We start from the raw sequence: 24,927 nt of genomic DNA on the forward strand, positions 1-24,927 counted from the left end.
GCGGGAGCTCTCGCCATCGCCAGGGCGGGATGGCACAGCTCCAGTCAGTGGCTTTTCCCAGTCAAACAGCTGAGCTAAGTCTCGGATCTGCTCTGCTGTCTTTGAGCAGCCGTGTGCGCCACCGTACAAATGATGATGGTCTGAGTCAAACCTCTAACAGGTCCCCAACGTTGCTCCACCAGCCTCGCTGCAGCTGTCCCGGCAGTAAATCTGCTTCTCTATGAGGTCTCGGTGGAGATCCCCTTCTTTCCTGCTGTTGGCACGATGGCTGATCCGTACGGGGTCGTGACTGCAGTGGATGGTTGAGCCTGATGGTGAGGGATACGGCCTGCTCCTGCCCCAGTGATTTATAGAAGGTAATTTCTTTGTGGAATGCAGCACCGTTTGGGTAGGATTGAGCTCTTGGCATAAGATGAATGTACATGTTTTGCTAAAGGTTTTTTTTCAATAGTGTAGTGCACTTCCATTTTAACCTAATGTGTGTGAAACACTGAGCTCTGTTGCTCATGCTGCAAATTTCCTTGAACCTGCAGCCCAGCAGCTCCCAGGTGCAGGGGGATCTCGGGGCAGATTCTCTGCAGGTCCGTCCTCAGCCGACTCCTCTGCAGTTTGCAATGAAGCCTCGTGTTTGTGTATGAGGTGGGAATGGCCAGACGGGATTCTGGGGTATACGGCCATAGAGATATGCCTCAAATCCACAGAAATCAGTGAGAAGATGCTCAGGTACATATAGAACTGGATCAAACAGCCCAGGTGATTTGTAAAGCCTCTACTTGTGGAGTTAAAATCAGGGTAAAGTTAGAAGAGCTCTGAGACAGAGTGCACACATCACTCATTACTTCCTATGTTGTTCCCAAACAAGCTTTTACCCTGTGGGCCATGGCTCCCTGCCTGCCCGTGCTGGTACCAGGGGGCCCTTTTCCCCGATGTTCCCCCATCTTTGCTGCTGGAGCTGGGCTGTGCAAGGCAGCTGCTGCTGTGGAGATGGTGGCAAACGTCACCCAGCTCCGGGCTGGCTCCAGGAACGGTCCAGAGAGCTGCTGTGATTTGTGAGGCTGGGCAAGAGGAATGAGGAAACAAAGAGAAGTCGGTTATTAATAATAATAACAACAACTTTAAAAAGAATCAAAGCAACTCCCCTTCCCCATTGTGTTTCAGTTTACCCCCTGCCTTCCTACTCATGTGAGCTGGGCAGAGGGACCCCTTCGCTTAGAGGAGGATAAACATTCACCTTGCAGGAACTGGAGAACAAAACGTTCCGGAGGCTGTGCTGGAGGTGAGCGAGCAGAGCTCTGCTGCTCTTTTCTCCTTTCTACAAGTCCCTTTATCTTTCAGCAGCCAACTTGAGTGGTACCATGAGCTATAATAGGCAATTAGCTTCTAGCAGATTTATGTGACACTGCCTTTTGTAAACAATCACGTGTGTTTAATCATTAAATGGTTCTGCTGTATGTAACATTCATGGAGCTGATCTCTCCTATCTCCTTCCCCTGTGTGCAATCTCAGCTCTCTCACACCAGTATAGACCCATAGACATTCACACTTGTGCAAAACTGGTGGGGATGTATTACTTGGCAGCTTCCTTTGGTTCTGGCAGGCAGTGCAAGAGGTAAGTACGTGGCAATATCTGCTCCTGGAGGCATCCAGACTCCGTCTAGAGGTTAGCACGGTAGAAATGGGAGATGCTTGGTGTGGGGGCGTTCCCCATGCTAATCCTGAGGACCCTGGGCAGGTACCTGCACAGCACCCTGCAGAGTGCACACATCCAGCATTCCCCAGGCTTCTGAGGTCTGAAAAGTTGTCAGGTTTAGTATTCATAGTTAATTTTAGAAATACCTGCACATGCTGCTCTTCCACGCATCTATTACACACTCGACAGAACCTGCTGGTTTTAATTTTTATTAGCACAAGTGCCTTGTTGAATCAAGATGAAGTGGGTATTTGGGAAGCATAATGTGCAGCATTACACTTAATGGCCTGTGTTCCTGAGTGCAGAAACGCTTCGCTCCGGTCCCCTCTCTCCCCAAGACTCTGCAGTCTTTAGCTACACCTGAATTTTCCCTGAGTTCATCGCTGCTTCCTATCCTTTGTAAAGCTGTAAAACTCCCAGCTGCATCTTTTCAGATGTGTGTTGGGTACTTTCAGATGAATGCTCGTGTTCAGATATAAACATGCTGGGCCTGGGGGTGCAGGTCTTGGGGGTTTCCTGCACTGTTTCTTCCACATTCAACTGGAATCCCTTCCTTGTTCAAAGGGAAAGCACATATCTGCCTAAGGAAAAAGCAAAAATGACTTTTTCCCAGTCCTGGGTATGAGTCTGCCATAGGTGAGTCCCTCTGGCTTTTTGTGGTGCTCAGGAGAGCTCAGGCTCTCACTAAATGGTGAATACTGTTTTAACCAGTGTCCCTGTTCACCAGTCCATGGCTCCTGCAGCTGGCATCCCTCTCCTGATAATAAAATTAACCTACAGGTCTGTGAGGCTCGAATTCTGCACATGTGAAAATCCTAAGCCTGTCCCTGTTTGCTCACAGGTGCTTACAAGAATAAGTATCTCTTGTGAGCCTTCCAGAGAGTGGCACAGCCCAGCCTGTAGCAATTTGTTCTGATTTTCACCATGAGTTTCTATGCCTTTTGGGAAATTTTGTGCTGGCTGTAGCTGAGATTGAGTTCTTCACCTGTGTTGCATCACCCATGTAACATGAAGCAACCGGAAACCAGCACAACCAATTGCATGAAGGCAGCTACATAAAGCAGCTGGAGTGCATTAATAAATCTGCTGGAGTGGGGTCTTATCCGTCTTTCATACTAAACAGATGTTTGCTTTCATCAGGGTGGTGCTGTGCTGATCTTTGGACACCAGCCCGTTAGGAGGATGGGGTGTTGGCAGAGCTTGCAGCCGAGGCTTGATGGGAAGCAAGAAGTGGGGCAAAACCAGGAGCAGAGCTTGTTGGAAGCAACATTTAATGGGCAACTCAAGGAAATTTTTAACCGCAGGTTTGATGGAGTCAGACCACACCAGTTCCAATATTAAATAACTTTGAGCTTTAAAACTTTATTTCATCTTGTTGTCCTGCTAAATCTGATATTCCCCAGCTCTTCTATGTTTCTCTCCTTCTCCCTCCTTCCTTTCGTTTTAAGTAAGGTTCTTGCTTAAACTTTCTTTAGTCTTTTAACTATAAGCTTATTCCATCTCTCACACAGCCCCTGTGAATCCTCCTGACACAGCTGAGGAGAAAAGCAGCCCAGCCACGTACATGGGCCATTGCATAATAGATGGTTTGTGTGTCAGAGTCTAAAATCTACATATGTTTAGACAGTCATGAAGTGGGAACATCTGTATATATTCATATATAATGGCTTTTACCACATGAATGAATAATCCAACTCCCACGACTTGGTATTTACTTTTTTTGAAACATTGCTACCTAACTGAACACTGAGGGGAGAATCACATTTACGGGAATTAAGTCTTAGTAAGATTTAGCAGAGCTGCGTGGATAAGCTGGAAACAAGTCTAAATGGGGTGCCAGAAATCTTTCTTTTAAAATAGTTAATGCTGTCTGGAACTTCTTCCTGATTTCTTGACTCCCACTGTTTTTTAAGCACTTTGCATCAGAATGCAGTGCAAATACGGTATAAAACACCTGATTTGCAACCCACTGTATTGAATGTCTTCTCATGCGGTGCCATCTAGCAGCAGAACTAGCTGTCTTTGCAGTCCTCCTAAAAGGGGTTCCCAAACCTTGGGGGCTGCATTGCGAGCTGGGGGTCCCGCTGGGTGATTTCCCCATTGCAACATCGATGGTGACCCTGGCTGTGAGATACTTTGGTGCATTGGGCCATGGGATGATGGAAGAAGCTGTGGGAGATACAGCCACACACACACTCAAAAGAAGGCTGGGGACTTGGTACATCTGCTCTCTGCTGGCTCTGGCTGGTTTATTCTGTGCCCACAGCCAGGGAAGCCCCTGAGCCCTGTGCCAGCTACAGGTACCCAGGGTTGTCCTCGGTCACCAAACTGCTCTGATTTTTTGTGACTCTTTTCAAAGCTGTAGCCTAGTTGAGATAAGATCAGTGCAGCAGCAAACGAGGTTGTGGACAGCTTTGAGATCTCCTTCTCATAGTTTGACTTTTTTATACAGGTGCTGATGGCATTCTTTAGGTTTTATATAAATCTGTTTTCTTGCTTCACCCCTTGATCCCTGCCTCATGCTTTTATTAAATGTTACTGCACTGAAGTGCATCTCTTCTGTTGCCTGATATGCTAATTTTTTTTTGTTGTTTTGTTGGGTTTGTTTGCTTGTGGTTTGCATGGATTTTCTTACTGCAGTCGGCACTGAGATTGATTCACACCACACGTGGACCCGTATCAATCGCAGCACCTCTTGACCTGGCCCAGTGTATCTCCCAGATTTGATTCCTCATCTCATTTTCTGGGCCTTTTTCCTGAGCAAGAGCGGGTTTGTAATTGGGGGCAGAGAGAAGGTGCCAACCTGGATGAGTGATGGGGTGACCTTCCTTGAGCAACCCCGCTGGGGTCCCCTTGCCCCCTTGTTAAATCTTGCTGGTGCAGGGGTTGCCCTTGTCAAACCGATGCTGCTCATGGCGATCAGCAGGGAAGCAGGATGCGATTCCTTGTACAAAGAGGTTTTCCCCAGCCCTTCATCTAAGGAGTTCTCTTTTCTAGCAGGTTTCCTTAAGACTGGTTTGCCATTCTTAGTTGCTTTCCACGTTGTATGCTCTAAGTTTAACACAGGTGCTAAAATTTGATGCATGCTCTTGGTAGAGCTTGTTTTTGGTTTTTGACTAACTGTTTTTAAATAAGCAGGTAATATTGGCCTCTAGGTTTAGGTGGCAGCAGTGATTTGAGTGCTGAAGTCTAATAAACTGACAATATTTAGTTTAATTTGGTTTAAAAGCCACAATAGAGCTGTCTTTTCTTCTTCAGCAGGCTGCTTTGCTTCTCTCCTCCATCTCCATAGTCAAGAGAAAGTTTGGAAGCTTGTGTGGAGTTAAAAGGGAAAATTGTATTCCTTTGCCAGCTAGGATTTACTGCTGCCTGTTGCGTAGATTAATAAACCCGGTTGTATCTAGAGAGGCATTCTTCCCTGGGAATGGCGTTAGACTTTATCGGCCATTTCTCACCACATTACAATTGCTCACTGTCATGAGAGATCAGTCTGAAAATGTATTTTATTCCTCTTTAGTTTTTACTCTTGAAAGGTAGTTTCTTCAGACAACACAGTCAGCATGTCAGCAATATTTCATCTTCCTAACTTATTGTTAGACTCTCCCAAGTACAGGCTACACTGCTTAATAAGAGAAATTGCTGGATTGTCTGGAAAATGTAACTTCAATAACATCATTTCAGGCACTAGAACTATGGAGAGGTAATAATCTCATTGAGTTTGCTTCTGCACTATTCTTGTCCCTCGTGTACAAAATTACTGCAAATAAAGCGTGTGGGCAAATGTGATCTGTAAGGGGGTGCGGAGCCGCGTGGTTTCCCCTGTAACCGGGTCGTTCCTAAATATAAACTGAGGAAGCTGTTTGAAAATGCCTGGGAGGGTGAGAGGGATTGCAGGAAGTCTCTCTCCCTTTCTCTATTTTTATTCTATAACACTAGAAATTCCAATCTATCTGGGGAGTGCTGAAGAAAAGTGAACTGGAGAGGGCTCAGTGAGTGAAAAGGGACCTTTTTGGTATTGACGTTTTTAGAGGATGCTTTGGGAGAGGTGCATAAAAGTGAAGATGTTTGGGTTTTGTTTGGGAAAAGCTTTTTGTGCTGAAGACTATGCTGTGCTATCTTCAAGCAGCAATTAATAAGCCTAACTTAATGCACAAAAGCATATCCTCACCAGAATGGAAAAAGCGTTGTCCCTGACATTTTTAAACTAAAGAAAGAAAAGAAGTCACAGATTACTTCAGAAGAACATACTGCACTCCTTTGTGAGCAGAAGAGCAAAAGAACCCTTTTTTAACAGTATTGCAACAAATATCCCTTGTTCTCCTTGCTACCATGCAAAGGAAAACAAGTGGTGAAGCTGGTCGAGAGCTGGTTTGCACAGCAGCTCTTTGCTGAGAGCAATAATTTGGGTATTTCCTACTCAAACCTCAATTTTAATGAACGTTACAGGACTATAACCCTCTTTCAGGCAGCTCTCTCTTCCCCCAGGTTGATGGATACTGGCCACTGGTTTCCAGAGATGCAAAAGGATGGTAGATGGATGGATGTATAGACAGCACATGAAGTTAATTTTTGCAGAAAACCAAGGAAAAAAAGTTGAGCTGGATTTAAGAAAAAAATTCTAGTGACTTTTTCAAATATTTTTTCCTTATATCTCTCAGTTCAGCTTGAGTGGAAATTAAGAACTGCTTCCAGGTCCTCTATCGCACACTCCCTCAGATGCGCTGATTAGATAAGTAAGAGTTCCTCTGCACTGGCTTCCAAAGCAATAATGGTGACAGACAATGCATTGTAGCAATGTCTCAGGTATATTAAAGACTTGACTGCAGATTCTTAAATCATGTCCTTTTCATTTCTTCCCCTTTTATGCTTTTTTATGGAACGCCATGTATTTAAAGAAAGCATGAGGGGTACCACATTTTGGCATTGCAAGCCGGGTCCAGCTTTTATTCTTATCAGATGGGACTTAGATCAGTCCTTGGAAAGTATTTAATATCCTGTGAAAGTTGATGTGTGAATTAAATCTTTCCAAAGCCTGGCTTCTCTGCAGAACCAACTTAAATGGGCTTTGTGTGCACACACACAAAATTAGATCTTCTGCTCATTTACTAAATGCTGAAACTCTCTTCGCTTCTCCATAAGAAGCAGGAATCTTCTGTCAATGTTATGTATTTGTTGAAGGTTTGCAAAGGAGAAGAAATGTGTTCTGTTATCCCTTGGAAGGCAACCTGCTCGATAACACAGGCATGTTCTGGCTCTTATCTTGGTCTCATAAAGGCTACTGCTACGCAAATAACTATCTACATCATTTCTGGTTGAAAATGGTTGCTCGAAAGAAATTGTTCCTTTAAAAGTAATTTTGGTTTCTTATTAAAAAAAAAAAATACAAGAACAAAGCATGGAGTTTTCTGTTGAACAATAGGCTGTTGTATCTTCTATAGATCTGTTTCCTGTGAATAATGCAGCAAGTGGTTATGAAATTACACATGCCTTAGAAGGGCTGGTAGATAAGAAGAAAAGAAGGGGAGATGTGGAGGGTGTGGGGAGATCCATTTCACGTTGCGTGTGTCAGGGAGAGCAAGTTAGCAAGTACAACTTCCTCTTGGAATAACCTCGAAGAGAAAACATTTCCACAAGCCCTTATCTTCTGTGTAACACACGGATAGGTGCGGTGAGGGGGTTTGTCGCCAGTGAAGGGAAGAATGAGGCTCTTCTTCACAACAGCCTCTGCCAGTTGTACCACAAACTTACTGGTGCATCTATTTATGAAATTGGGGAGGGGCTGTTCCTAGTATAACTTGGTCCATTCCAATCTGAGCTCAATGGTAAAGGGAAAGGGAATTTTTTAAAGAATCTTCCTGGTGCAAAGAAGAGTTTCAAAGCCCTGCTTAGGTCTGGGAGGCTGCCATAGGAGGGTCGTGTTGAGGGTGCCCTGTGCTGATGGGGTGGAGATGAGATCTGTGAAGGGCACTAAGTTTTTCACCCACATAACCCCAATGCCCCACTTCACCTTCTGGAGAACAGAAAGCCAGAAAACCCTGGGCCTTTTAAAGGTCAGGGATTTTTTTGTATGCAGCGAGCAAAACAGTCAATGTCACGACAATGAAATTGTGCTGCGGAATCACGAAGCAAAAGTGACATTATTTTCTCCTTGGTTTTGGGCACTTTGCAGGAGCACAGGCTGCTTTGCCTGAGGATTTAGTATATTTGTTATTGTACGCTTGGGCCAGTTTTATGTAGGGCAGGATCATGAACCGTAGCTCAACTTTTGCAGTATTCTGGGAAAACAGTCTGGAGGTTACTGGCAGATGTTTTCATCCGTTTGTTTGGCTTCAATGTACTTATTTCTTTCACTTTTCTGATGCAGAGCTGGAACATTGCATTTCTGGAGATGGGAAAAGAACTGAACATCTGTATTGGGCTTAATGAACTCATGTACAAAAGGGCCTAAGGAGCTTTGGATTTAGTTGAGCAGAAGAAAACTTAAGCCACCTGCTGAGGAAGGCTCAAGGGAGGTGGGATCTTCATGGAAACAGAGTCTCTTGCCTGAAGCGAAGATGTGGAAGGAGCTCTTGGGCTGTGGTGGACTCCGTGATTAAGTAGTTTCAGGAAAATCATGCAGTCTGTTTGTAACAGTATTCCAAATGGGCTTTTTTGGTTTCCTGTCCCAGCCTCTGTCGCGGTTGAGACGGACAAACGACATGGACCAAATTCTTTCAAGATGAAAGTAATAGGGTGCCATTTATTGCTACAAGTGCATTTTTATACAATTCTACCAGTTCATGTGTCTTTTCACTATTGGTTACAAGTTACAGCACTAACATCTCATTGGTTAATTTTGCTATCATCCATGTTATTCTTCTATCCCCTTCTCTCTCACGGGTACATCTCTCCTCTCTCACGGGTACAACTCCATACCTCCGGATACTCCTTTACTCCCATCCTTCTCAAGGGTAAACCTTAATATCTTCAAGGCTGATCTCTACTCCCATATTTTCTGTCAAGGATTCCACAGACCTGCTGCTGTTTCCCACAAGCCTCTCTGGATCTTCTTGTTTCTTGTGTTAAAGGCCAAGTGCTTTGAAGATGGGAGGCTGCTGCTGATGCAGCCATCTCCGACCTGCTGCGAGGGTGCTAAAATAACCCAAACCTCCCTTTGCGGGGGATGTGCTGGAGGCTTGGTTGTGTAGATCCTTGCAATCAAACCCAAATCCATTACTGGTGCATAAAATGCCACTAGGTGTGATGCCACACAGAGCACCAGCCTGGAGAGAGGTGGGAAGCATCGCGTTACTGTCCCCCTCCAACAACGGGGGCTGTGTAATTTGGGAGCTAAACGCCAATTTGAGATTCAGAACAGCTGCACGTGAATATATCTTTTTCCCTTCCTCTCCTTCTAGTAATGTAACAACTTTTTAAAGGTGATTAGGTGCCTAAAGATACAGATAGATGGTTACAGCCTGTTTTTGAAGTACACGTCTGCATCTTCAGGCACCCAGATATCTTTAAAATGCCGAGACCTGGAGACTATAGCCCCGAGGCAACTGGTGTTTGAAGCATCGTTGGCTGCCTGACCCACCCTCACATACCCCGACTGCTCTTTCCTTGCCCTACAGAGATTACTCGCCTCAAAATGGATCAAATCACACTTAGTTTTAGTCATTTGGGTTTCTGCTTCCAACCTCGTGCTTTTATTCTAGCAAAAAATGCCAGCTTGCCTTGCCATGAGCAGCTTTTTGGTTCTTGACGCTGTTTTAGTATTTATTTCTCTAAACAAGGAGTGCAATTACCCTATGGCAAAATAACTGTCTCCAACTGCCTTTTTTTTCCATTAAACAAATAGGAGGTTTTACCTCTTGGTCTTCTCACAAGATTAATGCACTTTCTCTGCAGGAACTGTCTTAAAGCAATCTAGGAATCCGAGCAACTTGCAGACAGCAAGTCTAATTGTTGCAGAATCTTATTTAGCCAATGCCGATTTTCATTAAGAGGTGATCTCTGTTAATAACATAGACTAATAACTCTTCTAAATGAAATAAAAACCCCTTCTCCCCCTCCCCACCCCCCCCCCCCCCCGGCAAGGATAATGAACTCCTAAATCAGTGCTATTTCCGAGTAAGGTTTTTTTTAACCAGAGGTTGGCTTGAGGCCGAACTGATGTCAGGAGATCCTCGTGCCTGTGCTCACATCCCTTTGGGAATTTAGCTAAGAAAAGTCATGGTGGTATTGAGATTGATTTTGCTGCTGGTTGCTACAGAGAGAGAATTTGGCCCAGGGTGTCCCCACTGGCTCTGTGAAAGCTGGGGTGTCTGAGGCAGCAAGTCAACCTTGGTGAGAGTTCAACAAATGGGTCAAACTGTTCAGGAAGCCCAGGGATCCCTAATTTAGGGAAGCTGTGGATTTCTTAGGAGTTACAATTGATTTACGTGTATACAGCTGATCCCTGCAAATCAACCAGCTGGGTGATTAATGGGCAAACAAGCATCTTGGTTACAGGGGAGATTCCTGTTTGTACCCTCAGTTAGAAGGAGGTAAATTCAACCTTACTATTAGACCTAAGAGAATCCACATCGGACACAGCCATGGGGAATCTGGAGACCAGGTTCTGCTGCTTATGGAGCAACTTGTGTTTTCTATCGGTTTCCCAGTTCTTAATCCAAAAGAGCAACAAAACCCAACCCAAAGACATGGAAGTGGCTCTCAGAAGGACAGAGCATGGGGACATTGCACAGATCCACTTCTCCCCATGCCCCCAGTTAACTGGGTTTATTCTCTTGCTGTTTGCATTTCAGTTATTGACAACTGTTACCTCTTCTCCTTTCTTGTCTTCTCCCCTAAAGCAGTGGGCAGAAGTAGAGAATGCCCAGAACATTAAGCGGTGAAAAAGCAGGAAGAAGTGGTTGTGCTGGTGGCCGAGCAGGTGACAGGACATTTTTATGGCTGTCGCTGGAGCTGAGGTGCCAAATGGAATGTATGAGGGAAGCAGCAGAGCGCTGGCTACACAACCCCATGCTGATTAACCACCGAGAGACTGATCTCTGGCCAGTTTTTGTTCTCCTTGCTGCTGTCACTGCCTGTCTGATACCTCCCAGTCTGATCCGGACAGGGAGGGGAGAATGGCTGCACCTCACCGCTGGGGACACCACTTCCCAGATAATACACTTAGTGGTGAGATGCTGAGACAGGGAATGGAAAACAAAATGAAATAAAAACCAAACCAACAAACCAAAAACCCAAACTACCCCCCCAAACCCAAACCAACAAACAAAACCAAAACCCTCCCAAATGAACAAAAACCAAACAACAACCCCCCCAACAACAACAAAAAACAAGCACAACAAAAAATGAAACACCGGAGTAAAGCAAGAGCTGTTCAAATGTCCCCTCACCTTTCTCCCTCTCTTTTAAAATTTAATTTTATGTTTATTTTGCGCCATCTCTTTTGCAGTTGTGACTGTAGCTCCTTGTGTGCTGCCCCAAATCCCAGCTGGGGTTTCCCTTGAGGAAGAGGCAGAGAAAGACTTGATCTGCCAATTTTCTTCTATTTAGGTGCAAGTTCCCAGGAAATACCTATACTTTGCTGACCTCTTCCCCCGTCTCATCCTTCCTGGGAAAACCTGAGCCAATTTCTGTGCTGTCTGTCAAGGGGACGGTGCCTCCAGTGCCTCTTTAGCTCCTGGGTTGTCTTGCCTGGAAACCTGGATGCTACTGGCACAATCCTGATTAACCAGGGACAGTGTAAAACACACAGTGCCCTGGCTGGAGGTGACATGTTGCACCCTTGCAGCACCATGAGATGTTGGAGTTTGCCCAGACCTTCCCTTCTTCCTGCCCCTGGTAGTTCAGCTAAAGCAAGGAGATGTTTTTCTTACTTCTTCATCTGTCTAGTTTGTTTTTGAGGGAATGAGATGGGACCTCAGTGCCGTGTGTGTAGGGGCAGGGACTTGGGAGCTCTTCTCTCCATGGTGTTAGTAAATCCAAACGGAAAAAACTGTTCTCAGAGAACTTACAGGACCTTTTGTATATTGTCACAGATTCCCATGGCATCAATATATGCAAAGTGTTGCACTCTTGGTTTTATTGAGCGTTTTGTGTTCTTGGCGAGCTTTTCTGAAAGATCTAGAGCCAGCATTAACAGCACTACTTCAAAATCAGCAATTACACCATTTTTTTTCTTTGGAAAATTTTTGGACCACTTGGTGTGAGAGAAGAAGCTTGAAAAATATACCTCTAATGGCTCCAGCATTGATTGCTCGCAAAAAAGAACACACACTGGCTTAAAAAAAGAAAAAGGTTATTTTCCCCATTTTAGGGAGTAGAGGGGTCATGAATTTTCAGTGCCTGGGTTGGGGCTGTGATTCGGGCCAGCTAAGCAATCAGGGTGGTTACCAGGCTCACGTCTGAACCGATGCTGCGCTAGGCAGGAGAAACGACTAAGAGAACAAAGAGAAGGAATTTACTTTTTTAAAAAACAAAGCACCATCACGACCTCCAGAAAAAACAACACCAACAAAACCCATCAACAACTCCGAATAAAGTGACTCCATTAATACCAGCTTGAGTGGCAGAGCAGGGAATCGGCTGAAAATGAACAAAGAGCGGCGCGGCAGGGATGCGAATGCAAGCAAATGCCAATTCACACCTCGGCAGGCGGCGTGTGGCAGCTTCCTTTCCTGTTCAAACGTTTTAGCCAGGTAATGAGCGAAAAAAACCAAACATTTTTTGCATAATCAACTGAGTTGGGAAGGGAAAAGCAATAAGAGGAGGGGGGATGCAGTGCTAATTAATTGCTGGCTGATAGGGCTGTCACCGAAGCAGCGCGGGACGGTGCTGGGGGACACGTTGCTAATTGCCGGCAGCAGCTCGAGTTGCTGCTCTTGGCCTTTGGCTGGTGGAAGAAGCTGTTGTTAATGCGCAGGCAACCTGGTTGCTTGCTGAAATGGTAGCCAGGACACATTTGCCAACAGCTAGTGGGGTGGGGAGGGTAAGCGTTAGTGAGCTGGGGTTTTGTATCAATCATGATTGGGGCTGTGCTGGGGAAATGAAGCACAGAAGGGTGCTGGTGGCTGTCTGGTTCAGGGCGGTGTGTTTATGTGAAGCAGATGGTTGACTGCTTTACTTTGCCAGCAGATTATGGAGTTGGCTTCAAGTCATCTTGCATGGTTTCCCGGGAATGCAGGGATCCCGTCCGCGGCAGAGCGTTGCTGCCTTGAGCACGTGAACCTGGGGTCAGAGCCGGCAGCAACGTTGTCACGTGTAAGGCAGCTGCATGCTGGGGTGGTCCTCACCATCCAGAGTGACACTGATGCTCTGGTGACATTGAGAGGATCCAGCCCTGGATGTCTTAGGGTGTTTTGCAGGTGCCTTTTGCAGATTCATCTCACGCAGGGTATCCTGAGTTTGGGTTTGGGATTCCTCCTTCAATGTGCTGCTGCATTTGGGAGGTTGTAGCTGCTGGGCTGAGTAATGTGGGCAAGGAGTAGCGGGATCAGTATTGTCCTGCAGCTCCCCTGGGAAACACCACCTTGCTTTGTACTCCCAAACCATCCCTGTTTTCAGACTTTGCAGGTCTGTATGGCCTGGGATGACAGAGAGAGGGTAAGGTAGGATATTAGCGAAAACCTTTCAGAGAGAGAAATTGAGATGAATGTGGTCAACAGTGGCAGAGATTGAAAGCTCTGAATCTTCATCATTATCAAACACCTACTGAAGAAGAGTTGGCATGCTGGAGCTAAACTGTCCCAAGTAAATTAAACTTCTTTCCATAGTCATTAAGCCTAGATTAACCTTGACCTTGGCTTCCCCATCACCCAAAGAAGTTTTGTTGTGAAAAAGGCAAATTTTATTTTCAAGTCTTCTTCTCTTAGAGCTGATGCCAGGCTGTTCCAGCACCTATCTGAAATCAATGGCTCGCTGTGGTGCTTGCTGTAATTCTATAGCCAAGTGCTGCTGTTTTCAGTGTCAGCATTGAGTAACGCAGCGAGATCTCTGCGGTCAGGGCAGTGCTGTTTGATCCAGCATGTTCTTCCCCTTATTTTTTGAAAGTCAGAGCTTTTTTCCCCTGTTTCACAGAGGTCCTGGCTGCTTGGTTATCAAGGTTCAATGTGTTTTGGCAGCAATGGCTTGGCATAGCTTGGTGATGGTCTAGTGTCAAGTGCCAGTTCTTGCTTCATTGGAAATCTTCAGTTTAGTTGCAATGCAGAAGCATTTGAAGTGATGCAGGAGAAGAGTCCAGGGTCTGGACATCTGCATTGTCCCTCGGTGGGCTGCAAAATTTGGGATGAAAAGCTAACTGGTGCTTATTTTTCAGCCAAAACTCTTTTGTGCTTGAAAGTGCAAGAATTAAAACCAGATTTTTTTTTTTTTTTTGTGGGGGGGGATCTTATTTCATTTTACTTTTAAAAATGTTCAGACCCTTGAGCAAAATTCATCTCGTAGTGGTTAAGTGTAACCCATGTGGTTCAATTTACACCATCAGACCAGTGTCTTGAATTCGGTTGAACTAAGGTCGTTGTTCCCTTTGTACACAGCGAGACAAAAACTTTTCTCTGTAACTTAAATGTAAATAAGGGCTGTGAACAGGAATAAATGGATAAGATTTTCAGGGAACCATATTTATACCATCATGCGCAACTTCTAAACCTTCACAGTTACTGGAAAATTGGGAAGGGCAATCCAGGAATGTGGCCACTGAGAATGGGAGTTATTTGATACTACATGGTTACTGGAAAATATTGATTGGAAAAGCATCAGCTTTTTAGGAAATGCCATAAAAATAGACATGTTAGATGGATGGCAATGAAATCTGTAGAAGCATGCTCCCTTCTCTGCAGATAACCTCTACGCCATGTAAGAGTCTTCCAACAGGCAAATACAAAGATGTTGTAATACTTTTAAATTAAAATTTTAACCTATGCTGGATGGTGCCTTTACAGTGCTTAATACTATTTTCTCTTTCCTTTGACTTTCTTTTTTTAAATCACTTAGAAGGTGCTCTCTATATTGTGCAGAGGCTGGAAGAGCAGCAGGAAAATGTGACTGTGAAATAATGGGATCTATAAGAATAGGCAATTTTGTTCAAGTATAGTGATTTAGTGCCCTGTTAGTGTCCTGATGTATAACTCCATTTCCAAAGACCGTAAGTTTCTTCACAAGCATAATGACAGACTTAAAAATTGTGAGACTAATGCCGCAGCTTTCTCTGTCCTCAGCTGTTCCACATAATTACAGGAGTAAGGGAATTTTTTTTCTCTCCTAATGGATTAGCTCCAAGAGGAATAAATCAGATAATGTTATTGCCTTCTTGTTTCTTTCCCTCCCTCTCTAAAAAGTGAGGTAGCCCACATGGTGCAGTGCAAAGCCAGAGCTGGTATTGCTTTTTCTTGCCTATAGTCTGTGATATGGATGTGATCCCAATTCTGGAGTCACCAGGACAAACTTTTTGTAGTGCTCTGGTTCTGTTGTTCTTTGCTTTTTGGTACTAATTTCAGCTTCTGTGTTGGTTTTGCTCGCAGACGATGGCCCTTACTCGAAGGGGAGCAAGGACTCTGGTGGGATGGACGCAGCCTTGGTCTCCAGGAGGCAAAGCATCCCAGGTAAAGGCGGGAATCAGCTCCTGCTCCAAAGCATCCATTACACATTACCTGGCTACCCCTGAAGTGGGTGAAACCCCCCAAGCCACCCATTTGGTGCATCTATCAGCAAGGCAGTGGTAGTGACCAGTCTTGGTGAGCGGTATGTTACTGCTGCAATCATAGTCTGGTGTGGAGCTGTTGCTGGTGGTTACAGGGAGCTGGGAAAGGACTGGTTCCTGGGCAGTGATGACACCCACAAAGAGGAAAAGAGCAGCGAAGGAGAGAGGGAAGAAGCGTTGCCACATCCGAGCTCGCCGGGTGGGGAGGGAGACTGGCAGCATTTGGCAAGCTTCGTATTTCCCACATATGACTAAGTTTGTTTTGCTATTTAGTCAGTCACAGCACATTTGTGAGATAAACCTTCCCGTGCAGAAACAGCCCCGGGAGCTGAAGAGGGAGTGGAGAAATGGGGTACGTTTGCTGCTGGGGGTGCTGGGCTTTGTCTGCCAGCAGCTTTGGATGGGCTGCTCTGGACAGCTCGTGTCCTTCCTAATAAAGCCTGGGGCTTGATTTTGACTTCTGATCATTAATTGGCCCAGACACAGGTTTGGTTTGGTGTGTTGTAGGGGATGGGGAGGAAACAGGACCCTTTTGCCATTGCTTCATCATTCAGCAATTTTTTAGGGTATATTCTGTATCCTCTGGGGCTGCCACAATACATTGCCACTGTACTGCAGCCCTGATGGAGAGAAGCTGAGTCCTCACTCGTAAGAGCCAATATATCCAATGACCCCAGCTCAGGGCATCTCAATGGCAAGGGCAAAATTCAGGTGTGATCTTCCTGCCCTGGGATGCTTTGAGCAGCAAAATTCAAGCTTATATGCCAATAGAAGGAATACAAGGCTGTTATCATACTTAAAGACTGTGTCTTGAAGGACCAGTTGCTGCTTAACCAGTTCACTTTTACATCTGTGTGTGTGTGTCTATAATAGCAGCAGTAGATTTATAGAGGCATTGGTCAAAACCCCTTATTGCATACCTTGATAGATAGATCTTGGGGACTTGCCTTTTTTCGGAGCAGCGATTTCTCCTTGAACCCATAACAATGGGTAATTGCACTCTGGGAGTTCTCATTTTAAACACTTATCAAGGATCAAAATTAAATCCTGTTGAGCTAATAATCTCCCCTTGCGGCACCATCTGTGTTGATCAGTCCTGTCTGTAGTTGAGAGGAAATTTGCAGGATAGTGCCGGATGGTGTTCCTTCCAGCACCGTGGGGAGCCCCCACAAAGTTTCTGGCAGCCCCTGGGATCCTGGGCTGGTGAATTGAAAACTAAGTTACTGTAGTTGGCAAGGGATCAAAACTGCGTTTAAAAAGCAGAAGCATTATGGACCTGACGTCTCACAACGAGCTGCCAGTGCCACGTTAAATAGGTTTCCAGCAGTGCCTGAATGCCTTCCAGACTGGCGCTAGATTGCAAAGAGGTTCCCCACTCGCGTTAATCAAGTATATGGATTATTCTTGGAAGTGTTTTACAGAACAGGTATTGCATGGCAGGACTCAAAGCGAGGGGAAATTTCTGGTGCCTTGGTGGCATCACACAAGGAGGAAAGTGCTAGTGCCAAATGACACTGTGTTTTCTCCCAGTGAAAGAGGATGGAAGGGGGAAGCACTGCACGAGCATGGATCTTCTGTGTCAATATGTTATTTCAGAGACCCTGCCATGCTCTGGAAATCATAGTGTGGAAGAGATTTCAAATGTTCCCTCTCCAAATAGAACATCTCATTTAAGCCTGATGTGGTTTGCTATGCAAACAACCCCCTGGGCCATTTGCTGCGTGGGTTTTATTCCACAGCTGCAGTTCTGCTGTTTGCTGTGTGCTCATCACCACCTTCCCCTGCCACAGCCTTGGAGAAGGGCACCCTGTGCGAGGGAAACTGTTCTCCTCCTGTAAAATTGTGGGAGATTTCAACGCACCAGAGGTATCAAGGTGGATGGAGCGTCTTGTTGTAGACAAATTCTGCGAAAGCTTCTTAGAGGAGGCTCTGGCAAGGCATGAAAGTCATCTGATTTGTCCTATGCTGGTCCTCCTTTGAGCAAAGAGTATGAGTGCTGTCGTGTGGATTAACATGGAGATGCCTTATGCCAAGTCTGCAGAGCTCTTGGTCTTTCCTCGAGTTGGTGCTGGCTCTCCTGCTAACGTGCTCCCCTCCTCCCTGTCAAATCCAGAAGCTGGAATAGTTTAGGGATCATCCCCTAAGCCTGACCCTGCCATACACATGATGGCTTGCAGTGCACGTGGAACCAGGTTTTAAAAGTGACTTGTGTCTTCAGTTCCAGCTGCAGATGAGGTGGGCGATATGGAGGAAGTTTAACTTAGACCAGGTGCAGATGGGTGGGAAACTGCTGTGAATGTGTGTTCATGCCTCCCCGCTCCTTCCCCTGCTGATGGCAGGTTCCCACCCCCTCTCCACATTATGTTCTTTATGTCCCGACTGTATTGATGTCTCGTGGTATTTTTTTAAATCACAATTTTTTAAGAGCCACCCTGTTCTGTCCATCCAGGCAGCTACTGCAGGTCCACAGCATCCTCCTACCTGGTAACTGTGACTGCCTGTCATGCAGCCCTCCTACCACCCACCCCACTCCATATCAAACATAATTCCTCTAGGTATTGTCCCTAGACCACTGCCCAGATGCCATCGCTCTTGGTTTTGAGTTCTTCCACTGCTACCAGCACCTTGAAACACCAAGTTTTGATCCTTTCAGAAGCCCTCACTCCTCTGCTTAGTCCTGCTTTGTCTTGCCTGCAAGACATGCATGCAACACTTTCCCTCCACTGCTGCAGGTCCAACAGGTCAAACTTCTGTTTCACAATTTCATTTTCAATAAAATGAAACTAATCATATAAATCATCCCAGGTCTGCTCTCCCACCACCTGTAGGAAAATGATGTCCTCGGGACTGGGAGGAATGTGTCTTCTGCTGAGATGTTTGTCTTCATTCCTGATCTTTCAGAGGAGTTCAGAGGGGTCACCATCGTGGAGCTGATTAAGAAGGAAGGAAGCACCCTCGGGTTAACCATTTCAGGTGGCACAGACAAAGATGGAAAGCCAAGAGTCTCCAATCTGAGGCCGGGAGGACTGGCTGCAAGGTGAGAAACCAAAATGGGATGCAGAGAGCACAGGAAAATTGGAGAGGAATAATTGCACGTTCTTACTGAATATCATCATAGATAAAATAGTTGGTACCCGACTGCCTTTTTTTGAGTGCCCAAGAATGCAAAGTTGTTGCTTCAGTAAGTAGAACATCTATTTTGAGTTATTTCTCATGCTCTGTGTAATTATGCTCTGAAGTTTTGTGTAGGGATATTTGGGATTCTGTGAAATTAGGCAGCCTTGTCAGGAGAGCTGCATGGTACAATACATCTTGATCAAGCTAAGTGGTTTAATATTGTATCTGTTCTGAATACTGAGTGTGTAAGTAACGTTATTGGCTCAGAAAAGGAATGAGAAAGAAAGACTCCAAGAAGCAGAGAAAAGGAAGGGGTAATTGAACAATTTTACAGAAACCAGACAAGAGGAAAGATGTTTTCTTATTCCATGCTGGATTTTTTTTTTTCAGACATCTCTTGGTGTGCTTCTCTTTGACTGATTGCTCTACATGAATGGGAATTGAGCAACAAAAAGAGAGGCTGTGAACACGTACAGCGCAATTGTTTCTATATGTACAGATCTGAACGCTTGCCACTGGGAAGGATAGATAGCGTCGCTTTTAGCACTTCTCTCTGATAGTAGGCACATGCGATCAGACAGCTGAGATCAGCCCAGCGCTGGTGGCTTGTTCAGGACATCCCCCACTTACTAAAGCTTCACCAGGCACATCCATGCTGAGTGTAGTAGAGAATTTGTGCTACCACTGCTTTGATTTTTTTTCCTTACTCGCAGAAGCGACCAGCTGAACGTCGGGGATTACATCAAGTCGGTGAATGGCATTAACCTGACCAAGCTGCGGCATGACGAGATCATCAGCCTGCTGAAAAACGTGGGCGAAAGGGTAGTGCTGGAAGTCGAGTATGAGCTCCCGCCAGCCGGTGGGTGCCTCTCCGATAACACTACTCCCTTTTCTTGGCTGCTTTTTGTCCTGGGGTGCACATGGGCTTGCTCGTGCGTTAGCCGTCATGGCCACGGCAGAGTCCGGGGGCATTTTGCCGTTCTGCCTTGGTCTGCTCGCAGCGCTGGGATGCTGCGGAGCTGTGTGCAGCGGGAGCAGAGCGCTTTTTCCAGCACAGTGGGTGCCTGTTCATGCACACCGGCGGGAGATGGCTGATTAGCTCTGTCTTGCCTCGGAGTGACTCAGTGTAGCACAGGCCAATCTGCCTCCTGATGCTGCTTCGGCTTGTTTTTTTCCCTTTTAGAGCATGACTATGGGAGGTTTTATTCAGTCCTAAGCACGTATTGCCAGAGAGAGCTGGGTCTGTTCAGCCTGGAGGAGAGAAGGCTGAGAGGAGATCTTATTGATGCTGATAAATATTTCAAGGGTGGGTGTCAAGAGGATGGACCAGACTCTGTTCAGTGGTGCCCAACGACAGGATGAGGGGCAATGGGCACAGACTGAAACACAGGAGGTTCCGTCTGAGTATGAGGGGAAACTTCTTTACTTTGAGGTGCCAGAGCCTGGACCAGGCTGCCCAGAGCAGCTGTGGAGTCTCCTCTGGAGACATTCAAACCCGCTTGGATGTGACCCTGTGTGATCTGCTCTGGTGACCCTGCGTTAGCAGGTGGGTTGGACTGGGTGATCGCCAGAGGTCCCTTCAACCCCAACCATCCTGTGATTCTGTGATCCTGTTTTTTTGAACGGTGACAAGTGCTGTTATTCCTCAAGATGCTTTGAAATGTGATGTGCTTTCAGAAGGGGAGCTGAAGCAATCTGCTCGCCAGCTAAGGGTCCGTGGCAGAAGCTGACAAGCCCAATGCACACAGCCAGGGCTTGTGTCCCGGCGTGGGGGACTGTGCGCTCTTGCCCTGATTTGTTTGTACTGATTGAAACAAATTCCTCGATACAGTCTCTCATCACAGTCTTTCCATTGTGAAAATGATCTCCCCAGTTATTACTCATTCTGTTACCCAGATCAGTCAGAAGATGATTGGGCAGAAGAAATAGAACAACTAAAAATAAGATGACAGGAAAAACAAAACTAATGAAATCTAAATATTTTGCCCCAGGTAGGAAGCTATCTTACGCTTCATAGCTTTGCTATAGCTCCTGCCTTTACATGAAAAGTACTGAGTGTATGAATGACTATATAAAGCCCTAAGAAGAAAAAACTTAAATCTGAATTAGCTGAACCTCTGTCCATCATCCCTCTCTGTTCTAGCTAACTAAACGTTAGTTAGCTTTTGCATACAACCCTGGTAAAACAAACAAAACCTCTGTGGTTCAAGTTTTCCGTGTTTTCATGCTCACTAGAGATGGCAGCTCTTAACCTTGCTCCTCAGCGGTGAGCCCGGCCATCAGGAATCTGATGAGCTGTGCTGACCAGCCAGGGAGCGGTGCCAATACCGCATGGCTCGATCAATAGCAGCGGCGCAAAACGTCCCCACCTCGGAGTGAGCGGGGAAGAGCACATTGAAGCAGTGACTCCAATGAGATTATTGATGCTCTTTGTGACTAATCCAAACAAAGAGGTACCGCAAATTACAGAGAATTGTCAATTACTGCCGTGCTCCTGTTCATTGTGGGCTTTTATCTGCGGTGAGGGGTTGTTACTGCTGCGTGCAACCGCCTCTCTCATTCTCTTTCCTTGGGCAAAGAGAAGAAATCGAGTGCAATTCAATCACTTGTGCTCATGGGTTTGAATTTTTCTCCCCACTCTATAATTTCCTGCTTTGGAAGAGACCTTGCAAGTCCAAGTCTGGTTTTCAGGCCAGTATGTCGTATCACCTCTTTCATAAACAAGCCAAGTCCTGCATTAAACTTTAGCTTAGGTTTCCCCACTGCCCACTGATCTTACAAAAAGGCTGTTGCAAAACTTCATGCTTGGATGCTTAGGACAGAAGTGGAATAGTTTCCGACCTCATTTGCGGATGCTTTATACTCTTTACTTGATATGTAAGTAACACCCATTAGCTGGGAGCCTTCTTGTCCCCTGAGCTTGTCCCTTCTGGACCAATTCTGGGCTGTCCCTGTCAGCAGCCTGTGCATAGCAGCAGGAGCAAAGCACCTTTTGGGGGGGGACACAGTGTTCTGGGGGTTTATTTGGCCTCGCTGTAGCCTGGTCCCAGGGCTGCCTGCATGCAAGGCAGTATCAGACCTCCAATGTACACCTTTTGGGTTAGTTTAAGGGTTAGTTTAACCTTAATTTGGGTGCTTGGCTGTGAGGACTGAGGTGGCAGTGAGGATGGTGGGGAGATTGGCTTCAAAAACCCCCTCCTGAGCCAAGGGGAAATGTTGGTGCAGACTTCAGCTCCGATTTGCCAGGTTGAAGTCAAGCTCTCCGTCTTGATTTTCTTTATTTTTATTTTCTGATTATCCTTGTGGCCATTCATTGCACTTGGTTTGAAGATTAGGAATTGATCTTCTCGGAGTGGACCAGGCGTAAATGCCATGTGCTGTTCAGGATGGAGAAGACTGGGAAATTGTCACATATTCACTGCGGTAGTTCAATAAATCATTAAATAGCAGGGGATGGCGAGGGACAGAAACAGTTTTCTTTCCTTTTCTCTTTACTTTTGTACATTAAATAGTACTGTGTATTTAACAGAAAATTACTGAATCACCCCTAGGATCAGTTTAAAGGATTCACTTAATCTTTTTTAAAGTCAAAATATGAGAGGCAGGGTAAAAATACTCCAACCTTTTGCGCTGAGGATTTGGGATTTTCATTTTCTTTAAGGTCAGCCAGTGACTTCACTCCTTTGCTGCTGTTGGTTTTTTTTTATAAGTTTCCATCTGCGGCAGAAGCTTCTGGCTTTTGAGCAATGCTGAACACATTAAAGACAGTTGATAAACGAGGTGGTTTTACTTGAATGTCAGAGTATTAACCAAGACAAATTTGAGGGCAGATGCACAACACTGAGCCGGTGAAATCATCCCAAAACAGGATGGTTGGTTCAAATGTTTGGGTCAGGCTTTTTTAACTTCCAGACAGGGAAAATACAATATAGGTATAGGGCTGGACTTTCATTTCATGCATTTTGGATAGATTTTTGGTATCATTTTGCAGAGTGGAGTGGAAAAGGCTTGGCTGGGGGTAACTGAATCTTTCTCTCTTCCTTTAGTGCCAGAGAGCAGTGCTGGCATTATTCCCAAGACCATAGAGGTGTCCCTCTACAAAGAAGGCAACAGCTTTGGCTTTGTGCTCAGAGGTTAGTGGCTTCTTCAGTGAAAAACGAGAAGGGGACAATCACTGGCAGGGGTGGTTTGGGAAGTGGGAAAAGAAAAATAAGAAGATGAATTTCGTAATTGCCCAGAGAAGTGGTGGATGCCCCATCCCTGGAGACATCCCAGGCCAGGCTGGACGGGGCTCTGAGCACCCTGAGCTGGTGAAGATGTCCCTGCTCATGGCAGGGGGGAACTGGATGAGCTTTTAAGGTCCTTCCAATCCAAACCATTCTGTGATTCTATAAACCTCTGCTGAGAAGTGGAAGTGTGTCCTGGAGAGCATCCCATGCAGCCTCCAAGGGCTGCTGGCTGCATAATCCAGGACAGTCTTTTTGCTTTCAGGCTGTGTCAGCTGTTACATGATTAATGTCTCTCCATTCTCAGCACTCTCATTCAGACTTGGAAACCTCTAGTGACTTACGGCTTTCCCGGTTTGATTACAGGAGGAGCCCACGAAGACTGGCATAAGTCCAGACCTCTGGTGCTCACCTACGTGAGGCCGGGTGGCCCAGCAGACAGGTAATGCTCATCTTGCACCTCCAGCATTTGCTTTCACAAGACAGCCCAGCAACTCTCGCCGTGCTCTTGGACACGTGTTCTTGTTCTCCTTGCTGGTGCCCCCAAGGCTTCTCATGCTGGTGGTGTGGAATGTCACAGGTTGTGTAGGACCTGTGGTGTGTGGGGAGGATGGGTCTGGTGCTCATAGGCTTGACCCATGTGTAGGTGTTATAGTTATAAGAAGAAATTCCTCTTCTGGAGGCAACCATTTAATTAACCTTGTGCAGATGAAGAGCTGATGCTGTGGTGGAAAGCAGGAGGCAGTCTATCTATTCTCATACTGCTAATTTAATATGATGGGCCTGGTACTATAAATAACCCAAACTGCTGTCCCAAGGAGTGTTCAGTTCCTACAGGATCAAAGTAATTGACTTTTTTTTTTTAATATCTATATCTACAGACACACATCTATCACACTAAATATACAAGTATATGAAATATATATAAAATATAGATAGCTATATAAAAATATATGTAGAAAATATATCTTAATAGAAATATATACATACACATATACACAAAAACTCCTTTTGCCTGTGGCTTCCTACAGGGAGGGGTCCTTGAAAATCGGGGACAGGCTGCTGAGCGTGGATGGGATCCCCCTGCACAGCATGACCCACGCCGATGCCCTCAACATCCTGCGGCAGTGCAGCCAGGAGGCGCTCTTCCAGATCGAGTACGACGTGACCATCATGGGTAAGGCCAAGAGGGTTGCGGTGACATTTCCTCTGGCTGCCTGGGAAGTATGTGAGACTACACACAGTAACCAGGAGACTTGTGGAAAAATTGCTGAACTATGCGCTGCCAACGTGGGTGCAGGGCGTCAAGTTCAAAGCCGGCTTGGTTGAATGTATTTGAAGTGTCCTTATCCAATGATGTGTCTCGATGGGAGTGATGACTGGTTTTAGAGGAGGAGGAGGAGAAAGGGGATTTTTCTAATGTAGGCAAAGAGGGCATAGGAGAAGTCAGAGTTAAAGGGGACTGGAGTGCTCTGCCAGTACCGCAAATGCCGCTATTAAATGTGTGCGGGGACTGAGCTGCGAGCAGGCAAAGACTTGATGTGGCTGTGGCTTCGGTTCTGAATTTTGACCCTGCTTAATTCCGGAGCTATTCCCTTTCGTAGAAGCATTGGTTCAGACCTGCTTCTGAAATAAATGAGAGGTGATCAGCCTATTGACCCCAAACAAGACAGAATTTACTGAGGATGGATATTTCTAAAAAGTGTTCTACACTGTAGCTGTTAAGTTTGAGGGTTTGAAGGGCTGGTGTTATTTTTTTTTTTCATTTGATTTTCAGTTTCAGGCCCTGGGAAAGGGTTTATTATTAGCTACTGTAAAGTCATTTTGAGCTGGCTTTGTGACACACAGCTGTTACTGCAGGGAGTGTCGTTAATGAGTTTAAGGTTACCACAGAGTCCGAAGCTGTATTGGTTCTGGAAACTTGTTGAGCTGTGCATTAGATTTTGATGTTGCATATACATCTCCAGAGGGGTTTTTGCCTCCACCGGAGCCATAAGCTGGACTAGGTTGGAGTATTTTCTGCAAATCTTGCAAAGCAGTCCAGCATATCTGAGCCTAGGATCAGGTGAGGAATAGGAGTCTGTGATAGCAGGTTGCTTTCTGATTTGTCAGTGAGGAGGGAAATAAGAAGGATCTGCAGCTGAGAGAGTTTAATACTGTGCAACCCCTGAGGAAAGAGAGCTGTGAACACCAGAACTCGCTCC

The 24,927-nt window shown here is 45.7% G+C and overlaps 1 protein-coding gene across 1 annotated transcript in view; it reads left to right on the top strand.

The window, feature by feature from the left end:
- Window positions 1-24,927, top strand: part of GRIP2 (glutamate receptor interacting protein 2) — a gene marked incomplete at both ends in the record, with an annotated part of 250,029 nt that overhangs the window by 178,638 nt on the left and 46,464 nt on the right. The window contains 6 exons of the mRNA XM_082060237.1: window positions 15,202-15,282; window positions 18,282-18,417; window positions 19,211-19,356; window positions 22,544-22,630; window positions 23,090-23,165; window positions 23,755-23,900. Of these exons, the coding sequence (XP_081916363.1) occupies window positions 15,202-15,282; window positions 18,282-18,417; window positions 19,211-19,356; window positions 22,544-22,630; window positions 23,090-23,165; window positions 23,755-23,900 (672 nt within the window). The remainder of the gene's footprint in view (window positions 1-15,201; window positions 15,283-18,281; window positions 18,418-19,210; window positions 19,357-22,543; window positions 22,631-23,089; window positions 23,166-23,754; window positions 23,901-24,927) is intronic.

Source organism: Streptopelia decaocto (genome assembly GCF_964273445.1).
Source record: "Streptopelia decaocto genome assembly, chromosome: 8".
Classification (NCBI taxonomy): Eukaryota; Metazoa; Chordata; class Aves; order Columbiformes; family Columbidae; genus Streptopelia; species Streptopelia decaocto.